At 36.5% G+C, this 12,364-nt stretch overlaps 1 protein-coding gene across 1 annotated transcript in view; it reads right to left on the bottom strand.

The window, feature by feature from the left end:
• Nucleotides 1-10,950, bottom strand: part of LOC138327806 (bridge-like lipid transfer protein family member 1) — an 83,463-nt gene extending 72,513 nt beyond the window's left edge. Inside the window, exons 1-11 of the mRNA XM_069274193.1 lie at nt 10,439-10,950; nt 6,664-6,807; nt 5,890-6,061; nt 4,876-4,951; nt 4,436-4,626; nt 3,692-3,771; nt 3,143-3,284; nt 2,686-2,842; nt 2,311-2,481; nt 1,844-1,961; nt 440-595 (exon numbers count right to left, since the gene is read on the bottom strand). Of these exons, the coding sequence (XP_069130294.1) occupies nt 440-595; nt 1,844-1,961; nt 2,311-2,481; nt 2,686-2,842; nt 3,143-3,284; nt 3,692-3,771; nt 4,436-4,626; nt 4,876-4,951; nt 5,890-6,061; nt 6,664-6,807; nt 10,439-10,658 (1,627 nt within the window). The 5' untranslated portion in view covers nt 10,659-10,950. The remainder of the gene's footprint in view (nt 1-439; nt 596-1,843; nt 1,962-2,310; nt 2,482-2,685; nt 2,843-3,142; nt 3,285-3,691; nt 3,772-4,435; nt 4,627-4,875; nt 4,952-5,889; nt 6,062-6,663; nt 6,808-10,438) is intronic.
• Nucleotides 10,951-12,364: the final 1,414 nt, after the last annotated feature.

Below are 12,364 nucleotides of genomic sequence, written 5' to 3' on the forward strand. Positions count from 1 at the left end.
ATTCTCAGTGTTCTGGGAAGATTATTGTAAAGTAGTTACCATTCTCAGTGTTCTGGGAAGATTATTGTAAAGTAGTTACCATTCTTAGTGTTCTGGGAAGAATATTGTAAAGTAGTAACCATTCTCAGGGTTCTGGGAAGATTATTGTAAAGTAGTTACCATTCTCAGGGTTCTGGGAAGATTATTGTAAAGTAGTTACCATTCTCAGGGTTCTGGGAAGATTATTGTAAAGTAGTAACCATTCTCAGGGTTCTGGGAAGAATATTGTAAAGTAGTTACCATTCTCAGTGTTCTGGGAAGATTATTGTGAAGTAGTTACCATTCTCAGGGTTCTGGGAAGATTATTGTAAAGTAGTAACCATTCTCAGGGTTCTGGGAAGAATATTGTAAAGTAGTTACCATTCTCAGTGTTCTGGGAAGATTATTATAAAGTAGTTACCATTCTCAGGGTTCTGGGAAGATGTATCAATCCAGTTGTACTCGTTAGCCAGAGTAATAAGCTCGAAGTCCTTAATTAGTAAATTGATGGTCCAAGTATACGGCACAAAATGATAAAGATCCGGCACAATCTTTGTGGACCAGTCTTCAATCAGATCTGCAAAGTGTAGAAATGTCATATTTTATTGCAAATCCTGTACATCTATGTGTTTACATGTATTACTACTTTTTTGTCTTAAAGACTAAATCCTTCCAACTAAAACATAAGCTTAAAGTATCTATCAGCTATACTAATTAGTCTTTCTCATCCATTTCCATCTGTTGTACTGGTTGGTTTACCTGTTTTGAATGTTTGCTTGAAACTAAATATCAAAGAAACACAATTTAACAAAGCATGACAATTTACTGATTCGTGCCCTATCTGTGCCTCGAACTCACGATCTAACTTGAAACTAAGATATTTGTTAACTAAGGCCCACAGGGCCTGTATTGCTCACCTGGTTTGTAATGTCAAGTCTTCTGAATTTCATTGTTTAATTCTGAAGGAATTTGAATATTTACCTCTTATTTCCCTATTGGGCCCCGCCCCTCCTGCCCCCAGGGGTCAAAGCCAAAATTTATACAAGTTCTGTTCCCCTTCCCCCAAGGATATTTGTGGCCAAATTTGGTTAAAATCCATGCAGAACTCTAGGACAAGTAGCGATTTATAGGATTTGCCTCTATTTCCCCTATTGGGCCCTGCCCCTCCTGCCCCCAGGGGATCAGACAAATTTATACAAATTCTTTCCCCCTTCCCCCAAGGATGTTTGTGGCCAAATTTTGTTACAATCCATGCAGAACTCTAGGACAAGTAGCGATTTATAGGATTTACCTCTATTTCCCCTATTGGGCCCCGCCCCTCCTGCCCCCGGGGGGTCAGAGCCAAAATTTATACAAGTTCTGTACCCCTTCCCCCAAGGATATTTGTGGCTAAATTTGGTTACAATCCATGCAGAACTCGATGACTAGTAGCGATTTAAAGGAAATGTTGACGGACGGACGACGACGGACGGACGACGGACGCCACGCCATGACAGAAGCTCACCGGCCCTCTGGGCCAGGTGAGCTAAAAATGTTTGTTATATTTTTCCCACTTTACTCACCTACAAACCATAAAGTGTTACAGTTTTATTGTAATGCTTTATGGTTTAAAGATGAGTAAAGTGGGAACAATATAACAAATATTTTAAACTTGTAGCTAAACAGTTTAAATTTGTAGCTTTTTAGCTACTTTAAACTTGAATGAGATACATATAACATGACTCTTGTATGGGCTTGATACTGTGATTTGATAAAAGTATGCCAACCATTTGTAGACCAATGCCAGAACATCAATTTCACTGTACAACTCAACAATTGTACTTACCTACGAAGAAGAACTTGTGTTGAAATATAAGCCAGACGGTGGCTTTGCAGGCGATAAAGTCACACTGCCAGTCCTGGTGGTCATTCCATACTAATGGGTAGGAGGCTGTCACATCAAACTACAATTCAAAACAAAACCCACTTAACTCATCTTCTAGTTCTATCACTATGAAATATTCTGTTGATGTGTTTAGGTAAATTATAACTTTTCAATTCATTAGTTATGAATTAGAACATCCACATTTTGTGTACAGAGTGTTTATTATTACAAAGGGATAATGATAATGATTCATTATAAAGGGATCCAAGCATAGTAGCAAAGGTAAACAATGTGCTAGATATAATTAATTTAAATTTATTATAAGTGAGAAATACCTCTACAAAAGAAACCCCATATCTAAAATGTTTCATGCTTTACAAGGAAAGTTGTCAAAGAAATGAAAAGTGAAAGACTTAAACAAACTGTACCTCAAATGTCTCACATTCCACAAGAGAGCGATACTGAAGACTTGTGGTAGCGTCCATGAGTAGAAGCTGGCCTTTGGTCTTTGTTGTATATCCATCCTCATCTATCACCCACGGTACATTGGTCTCCACATAGGATCCAGGGCTGGTATTCATGTGTATCGCTTGTGTTTCCTACAGAACAACCAATATTCAAAACTATAAATCACTAGACATTAATTTCATAATTGGCAGGAACACTTACTTACACAGACCTTTCACACACATTAAGGCTTTATCTGTAACTAGAAGAGAGTCAAGTATTCTTTCATTTTGTTGCAACCATATTCTTACAAGACAAATGAACAAACTTGAATTTAGAAACTTGATGCTACTCACCGACTGTTTTGTAAATAAGATATCTATGGTAGCCTTTTCCAACATACTCATCCGGAACTCAAAACTCTTAAACTGACGTCGCTCGCCCGGCTTGGCTTCCTGTGTAGGTACCATAGACTGATAATCGGCCGGATAGAAAAACTTGTACAGATGTTCTCTACAATAGAAATACAGACATCAATACATAGGTGTGTCAACTAGCTTTTTTGTGTACTTAACTAGTAAATAGGGAAAAACTTACTTAGTAAATAGGGAAAAACCATTTAACTAATGAACACAAAATAACATGATTACATTTTTAAATGTCTTCAAAATATATGTTATATTACAAATAGACACTAAAGCAGCTTAATTTGAAACTTTTAAGAATGTATCTTTGCAAGCAATTTAAATTCGAAGAAAAAGATCTACATATTTCAAAATTCACGAAATATACAGTACATAAGTAATTCCTTACCTTTGTCTATCAGCCCAGGGCCCATAACTCAGATCTGTATTGCGGCCACATTTGATGTCCATACCAAAGCAGGGATATGTCCGTCGTACCACAGTCTCTCCGTCAGCCAACTCAACGATCTCTGGCTCATATGGAACAATACCTAAAACAAAACACTCCAATTATCATCAACTCAAGGATCTCTGGCTCATACAGCACAATACCTAAACAAAACACCCCAATAATCATTGTCTCCTATTTTCAGTTATCAGCACTAAGGGGAAATACAGCTTTGCTAGCCAAGCTTAAGGGTATCTAGTGAGATCCTCCAATAGTTTTAGGGAAAGTATCATACTGAATGCCATTGGTTAGCAAAGTAGGGAGAATTACTGTCAACCATCCTATATAAGGGTCACTTGTTTTCAATGTTTTATATTTTGGATGACAATTATTCTTCAACGTTTTGATGACTGATTTGAATTCTAATTTACTGATAAAGTACAGATTGATAAGACAGTAGTTATCGGTCAGCAGTTGCAAGGAAAAGAGTTTTTATACATTAAAATTTACCTGGTTCATCGTGGTAGTAATGAATGTTGATTTCCCTGGTTTGTAACACTATAAAACCTTCTCCCATGTACCGAGGCGGCCTGTAAAATATTACCAAGTTAATGTGGTATAACAGACAAGAAATTTACAGAAAATACCAGTACAAGAAAATTTCATTGTTGATACCGATACAATAACATTGTTTCAAAATAATATACAATTATGGCACTTTGTGGAGGGATACATCTAGAATTCTAGAATTGTCTCCCTGGAAAGAGTTATTTTCTTGAGGCTGAAGCCAGAGAAAATAAATCTTTCCATGGAGACAATTCTAGATGTATCCTAACACATAGGGACATCATTATTTTATTATACCAAACAAAATTAAAACAAAGTTTGTTATATCAACAAGCTATTCAAAAGAACTTATGAAGATATTTACCAACAATGTTGCTAAATTCATCATGCTGCAAAAAATAAGCAATAATGTTGCTATTGTTGGTTGACGTTGCAGAGGACGTCAACTTCCTGTCACATGCAGAGCTTACAAGGGGTTATTTCCCTGGGGTTGTTTCCCTCACCTTATAAAATATCTGACTTATTCCATGTCATGTGATCAAGTTTAATCCAATCAGAACATTCTAAATGAAAGTGCGGTACAATAACTGATAAACTAACGTCTGAGATTGTAATAATTCCAATGTTACTGTAATGATATGCTGTATGGGTAGATGTATTCACATAATAGTACACCGTAGTACTTACTCATCTACTGGGCCTGCATACTTAGGACTGGGTACAAACATGACTTTGAAGTTTTCAGCTTTTCCAATCAGATAATGCATGAACTGGTCTGACTGTGTGGATGCCGGTTTGGTAGTGTACACGAGCTGTCCTTCCTCAAAGTGGACGATTAGGGTATTAGGTACTAGCTGGTTACCAAACACACAGCGACCCTGTATTATATATACCAAGTTAACGACTAAACAAATTCTTAACAAACATTAATGAATCTTAATCCTGATTACCAAACACACAGCGACCCTGTACCATATTTATGTACCAAGTTAAGGACTAAATGAAACATTGCAAGTTAAAGACTTAATAAATAAACATTAATGTATTTTAACCCTGATTACCAAACACATAATGACAGATATCATTTGTTTTGTGAAATTAAATCTATCTAATGTAATAATACTTACACATGAAATTTCTATCTTGGTTACAGGGATGAGGTCTCGCCATAGATGGTGGGTTGTGGTTACGGTTGCTGCAGCCCTTCTCAAAATAAACACAATTATCAGTTTTCATATACATTTAACAATAGCTGATTCTTAAAGTGAATAGTCAGGCAAAGAAAACCAGTCTAAATGCGTTCATTGGCCTTCCAAAAGTTCTCACATATTAATACGACGGTCAAGTTCTGCTTAGTTTCCCAGTTCTGACCATTAAAGTAAAGAAAAGTTGAAAGCATTGAAAGCGAGGCTGTGTGGAAATGTAACCACGGACATAGTGAGCCGGGAGGACGTTTTAGAATTCCCATACTACGCAGACAGATTTTGACAAGAGATTTTTATTTTTCCAATTATACTGGATACATTCACACCATTTTTACCGACTTTAGCCATCCTTGCCCGACTGTTCACTTTAAACAAACAAATGAATTTCTTTATAAAAAAAAATGTGTGAAATAAATATATATATATATATATACATAAAAAGAAAACACAACTATAAAACAGTTTTTTCCTCCCTAGCGCTTTCTCGGCTCATGCCGTTCTTCAGTTTATTTTGTCCTCATGTTTTTGTTAGTTTCTTCCAGAACCACAATATCTTTATGTACCATGTCATGACGTAATCTTACTATGACGTCATTGTATTATGACGTCATGTTTTACAAATAAAAGAATTCAAACCCCTGAAGACCGGCATGAGCCGAGAAAGCGCTAGGGAGGAAAAAACTGTTTTATAGTTGTGTTTTCTTTTTATGTATATGGAAACCATCACATGGACGTTATTGTTTTTATTTCTTATAGATTTCGTCCGTAAGGATTTTTCTTTAAATTTATCATATATATATATATATATATATATATAATGAAAAAATATCTAAGTAAATGAATTCTTCAATACTTTAAATACTTCAAGCGTTTTTCCATTCCCACCCAGATCCTTCCATGTTTCAACATTATGTACATTACATAAAATTTTCTTACTTTTTCTTATCAAAATTCACTTCCGTTTCCTCACTTTCAGTACTGGGGGAGCTGTCAAAGGTGCCTGTCCGAAATAGTTTCTCCATTTTAGCATAATTCCCAGACCGATTGTAAATATGGAATTCAAATCCATCCAGAAATACTGATACCCTCGTCTCCAAATGAGATAAATCTATGAAAAAAAATACAGAATGTAAATAACCAGTATGTTAATAATTAATTCAGAAAAAGTACATGATACAAACACTTTGTAGATCTTCCTGGGCAATGATATATTTCGTTAGCATTTTTTATATTTTTGCATTCGTCATAACAACGTTGTTGTTGCTAAAAGAATTGCATTTCTTGTTTGTGCCTATTCTAGCTTACCATATATAGTGTGATAACCACACCCATGGTATATTAAACTCAAAAGGAGTTTACTATTATTTATTGGAATAGATATAAACAAAATGTCCACTCTTTTGACGTTGTAATCAGTACGTCCCTCTATGTGTCATCATATTTTATACAACTCTTTATGTGTGGATATAAAAGATCGGGATATTTTACCCAAGGGTCACAAGATGTAGTAGTTAAAACCTAAGGTTTGCCTCAGGTGACATGAGTGTATTGCATCAGATAAACCAATATTACACCCATTAGTATATATATATATATATGAGAGCAATACAGTTGTATGATGCCTTACATACATCATGGCAATATAAATTAAGCAGTCTTCATGCTTCAAGAACAAGGCAGCATTAAAACTTAGACGGTAAATATCAAAACCTTCATTGATCTGTTTTGGTGTGTATGTTCTCCACCACTTGAATAGGATAAAGCCATACTGGACCCGAATCGAGTAATCTTCAGTGATCAGATGGAAGTCGCGGATCATCAATTTTCCAGACAGAACAGAAAAGGAAAATGAACCTGTAATTTAACAAAAAAAATAGTAATATTACTTTCACACACACGTATGATCATCCTCCACTTTTCTAACATATATATTCATCATTTAAAATCCCAATGATATATACTTACAGAGCTGAAGAAATTTAGATGAACATTTCATACAAATCTCCCAACACCAAGTGATGTAATTTATAACTTTTATCTAAATTCACATTACATTAGACTAATTTCATATGCATCATATTGAGCAGTACTGTAGTATAGAGTAAGGCTTGCTCCAACGGACATGCAATTTTCATTTGCTATACAAGAAGTTTGCTGTATAATAAGGTATAGTGATTGGAATTAAACATTATTGTTTTAATTTCATTATGAATTATTTTCTTTCATTACAACTACTCTGGCAGAAATACAAATGACAAAGAACAAAGGAACAAAGTTTTATTTTGAGAAAATATAATTAAATATACCCTATTTATTATCTAGCTATAGCAAAACATTCAGATAAGATTATGGGTGAATGGACGCAATAATGGATTCGCTAATCGCTATACACAAAAAATTCTTACATAGAATTTGTTGTACAAATTAAGCAATAATGTCCCTTAAATTAATTCCATTGGGGTTATGAAAACAAATCTGTTTGCACACTGTGAATCCGCTATGTGGATTCTTTCAAAAGTTTGCAAACAATTTTTTTTTCATAATCCGATGAAATCGAAAAATAGTGACATCAAGGCTTCTAATTAATTTTATAAAACTATTATATCACATAAAGCACATTTTTATGCATGATTCAACTGATTTTTAAAGAGATTCCTTCTCGACACTCCTGGGTCCTGGTGTTACTATCATTGTCATTATATCCAGTTCTACTATCATGATGGCATAATCGTTGACAGAGACAGTGACGTACTCACCGCGCAACTTGCGCAATACATATTGCATACTGGCCATGGGTTACAATATAATGCTAGACGCAAGTTGATTGGTTTGTAGACATGGGTTAAATCGTATGATATGTGTGACCCACGTGTGATAGATCTATCCTGAACTACTCGATCGGGTATTACCGTATTCATAAAACTGCAGGGTTTGTCCATACTTTCTATTACCTGCAGTTTTTACAACAGACGCTTCTTCAAAGAAGTGAACTTGTTGTTGAATGAAGTCCATGGCTCTGGTAATAAATGTGGTCACACTGTTGTCTGTGTTTTATGAGTGCTGTCTGTGTTTCAGTATCGGTCTTAGTGCTGTCTGTGTTTTCGTCGGTATAGACTGGATAACTTTTCATTCACTGGTCGTTCAGTCGGTATAGACTGGATAACTTTTCTCATCATCGATGAGCTGCTGTCTGTGTTTTCAGTCGGTATAGACTGGATAACTTTTCTCATCATCGATGAGCTGCTGTCTGTGTTTTCAGTCGGTATAGACTGGATAACTTTTCTCATCATCGCTACTTTATGTGTCTATATATACTGGCAGATGGAACAGTTTGTGCCGTACGAACATTCTTCTCCAATAAACGGGTCATTATTTCATGATTGTTAATTGAAAGTTGCTTAACTTTCTCATATTTTTACAAGCTGTAAGACTCATTGTTAATTTTGCTTGGGTTCCAATCAAGAATTTGTCTCACTTATAAATCCCTGGGTTCCAACGAACAGGTGACAGGGTCTAATGTCCCTGTGCATTCACATTCTTTATAATCTTGTGACAACCTCCTCAGGATTAACACCAGTTTTTTTACTATATATATATAATCTCATGAATAGATTACCCTTTATAATGAATATCAAGTATTTCTCGATGAAGTCTATATTGTCCATCAGTACCCTGTTAGCAAAAGATCTTCCACACACGCTTTTTTTTATCAGGCGCAGCCATATTGCCTAGCAAACTCAAGATCATTATCAGATAAACTCCACCAACTTGTTCTATCGCCAGAGCTCAACTAGATTTGCGCTTTTCTTAGAAGAGAAGTCTTCTCGGAAGATCTTCCAGCCTATAGACGGAAGGGCTTTCAGAAGTAGAAGAGCTACAATCGAGTGAACAGAAGTTATATTCTGGAAGTAGAAGATTGCAAATCAAGTTAGGCTCTGGCGTTGGGTAGGCTATGTATAAACGCCGCCCCTCCAGACTATTGACGAAACCACTCGATCAGTTGATAATATCTGTCACTCAACATATCCAGGTATTACATCTGTAGCGGGATTGGGATCATCGGTGACCAGGTAGCTCAGTTGGTAAAGCACTCATGATCAGCTAGTGTTCAGAGGGTCCCGGGTTTGAATCCCGGTCTGGCCGCTACATTTTCGACTCTCCTGTTACAGAATTGGCGCCCAACTATAATAACCCACGATGGTGGTGTTTGGAATGGTCTCGTACGTCTTCGAGGTCGATGACTTCGAGAAAGGAGGGAGGAGTGTAGCGGAATTGGACTGGGTCCATCATCGGTGACCAGGTAGCTCAGTCGGAAGAGCACTCAGCTAGTGTTCAGAGGGTCCCGGGTTTGAATCCCGGTCTGGCCGTTACATTTCCTCCTTTCCTGTTACACATCAATTATTTAGTCAACGGTTAGGCTGACACAACAGTAAAACATATGTCAGGCTAGCAAAACTGGAGGATCTTTGGGCGACAATGGATGATTTGGTAGTTTGGTCATTTGATGTACATAAAACGAATCAAGGTACATTGTGTGGCTTTGAAATTAAGCATCGCTCTCTTTGTAGTCTTCAAAGGAAGTCTCTGTAGGTCTGTAAATTGTCAGTTATTTTTCTATGTTTTTTTTTTTTTTTTTTTTGCCTGCATCATCATCGTCTATAGCTTGACTATGATATATTCCAGAGGTGAATATAAAGTAAATGTATTGAGGATGTATGTAATATTATAAATATTAGTACTTGTAAATGAACAAATAAAAATTAAATTGGGCCTCAGACAGAATAAACTTACAAGGTTGGGCACAACCCTGCATATGAGTAACAGTTACCCATTTGAGTATAACAGTTACCTGTTTGAGTAATCATTAAGTTGCATGCCCAGATGAGAAATATTTTTTAAGAAAAGATGAAGTTGTTTTAAACTTTTTTATCAAAAAAGGGCGTAATAATTTTGACAAGTCACCATTACTAACATAACATAATACATTATTAATCAAAATGGGACAAACTTCATTGTCTCAATTTTGGTTAAAGTCACAAAATAAACCACCTCCATTGCTTACCATGGTGCTAAAAATTGAACACATGTAAAACTCATTCAACCATGACATTTGCACTGAATTTCCCTAATAGCTATACACTAAAGTCAATGGAGAGCACCTAAATTGTCATATTACAACAAAGTTAGACAACAGAATTTGATATTTCACCCACAGAAACATAGTCTTTGATCAGTTGTAAGGCATTCTAAAAATTATGACGCCCTTTTTTGATAATAATTTTTAAAACAACATTATGCATTTTCTTTTCACATAATTACTCAATTAGGTAACTTATTGATTACTGCAAACAGGTAACTGTTACTCAAATGGGTAACTGTTACCCATATGCAGGGTTGTGCCCAACCTGCTTACACCAGCCCCACTTTAACTAACATATGTTGGATTTTTTATTTACAAGATAAACTGTACTCAATATTATCTTACCGAATTTGATGTGGCCATAGTTGACGAATTTATTGGCTATAGCAGTGACGATTAGTCCCAATACGCGTGAGTTGTAGAATGTGAGGTAAATCACCCATAACTGTGCCAAAGCGATCGATGTGAAAAACCAAAACAATGTCGACTCAGGCAGTTCATTGATCAGTCGCTGTTCGATATCATTGATGCCGCTATCGTCCGTAATGTTGGTTAGGTCAGACATTTTGTGGATGGGGTGTTCGCTTTGTAACACCTCTGTCTCGACTTAGATCATCTTCTGCAGACACCAGACAGTATCTCTCCTACTGTTGCCCATTGATCCGCCGTCTGTTGCCGACATATTAAAAACTTCATCCATTCAGATAAGATGCACGCTTATGTAAGTCTTTTCAGTGACTAAAATTCGACTGTTTCATCAATTTGCAGAATTCCAATCTTACCACACGGTAACAAAGGTGTTCACATGGATTTAAACACATCTTCATTTTGCAGAAAAGTTTACGGAAGCAGACATCTTTGATAATCGGAAATTAAGGGGGATAACTCTAGTTGAACCATCCGAGGGCGTAAAGGCCCAATGGGCCTACCTTTCCGATCTTACCTTAATTAAATTTCCAAAATGAAAATGTAATAAGACATTGATAATTTTTAGAGTCGCAAATTAACTTATTTTTGATCATATACACTTATTATCACCTTCTGATCAATCAAATTAGAATAAATAAAATTTTAATCTTCATCTTTATCGCGGGTCGTCTTATGTTTTCTCATTGTCGTCCTTACAGGGGCGTAGGAAGGGGGGGGGGGGGGGCAACTGCCCCCCCCCCCCCCCGTTCCCCAGGACGGGGGGGGGGGGGCAAACATGTCTTTTTGCCCCCCCATTTTTCGCCGACTGAAATTTTCTAAAAATGCTTATTTGAAAGAAAAAAGGGTCTTCATACACATTTTTCGTACTTCATTCTAGAAAATTTTCCGCTGCGCGGCGCATTTCCTAAAACGTTCAAGCACATAATGTCAAACCTTAAATAGTGAAAATTCAATACACACAAACTCGACTAAAAATGTCCATCAATGGATTCTATGTGCTATTTAAAAAAATATCTCTTAAAAGATCAATATGTTTATATGTCTTAGCTAGACAATTAATCATTTTTTATGTTACACAACAATGTGCCGATGGTGTGAAGCCGGTATATTCAGATCGAGTAGGGTTGCATAATGTTATGACGACACAATTATCATTTCTAAATGCAGGTAGCTTTAAATCGAAAAATTACCATGTTAAGAACGCTTTATACACATTAAACTTTATCGTAAAAATCATCTCAGCCATTCTAAATCGTAATTTTTTTCCCGGGGGAGACCCCCGGACCCCCCCTAACACCAAATTCTCACGCCTTTGGGCGCTCGCAAAATCTAAGCCATTCTAAATCGTAATTTTTTTCCCGGGGGAGACCCCCGGACCCCCCTAACACCAAATTCTCACGCCTTTGGGCGCTCGCAAATTCATCAAAATGCATCGTAAAACTCATCTCAGCCATTCTAAATCGTATTTTTTTCCCGGGGGAGACCCCCGGACCCCCAAACACCAAAATCTTGCGCTGTCGGGCGATCGCAAAATCATCAAAATACATAAAACTCATCCCGGGGGTCACCCTCAGATCCCTAATAAAATACCAAAATCTCGCGCCTTCGACGCTCACACGCTAATTCGGCCAATTTGCGTATTCGTTAATTTCCTTTTAGCGACCCCACTGTCTATAAATGTGTACAAGGATTAAATTTAGTGATATATGAAAAATGTACATAAAGCATATATTATATGGTTGGGAGTTGAATGAATCTCCTCCTGTAGGTGTGCCGTTTTTTTTTTTTTTTTTTTTTTTTACAAAATATTGAGGACCTTTGCCCCCCCATGACGTTTCATCT

This window comes from Argopecten irradians, chromosome 7, assembly GCF_041381155.1.
Source record: "Argopecten irradians isolate NY chromosome 7, Ai_NY, whole genome shotgun sequence".
Lineage (NCBI taxonomy): Eukaryota > Metazoa > Mollusca > Bivalvia > Pectinida > Pectinidae > Argopecten > Argopecten irradians.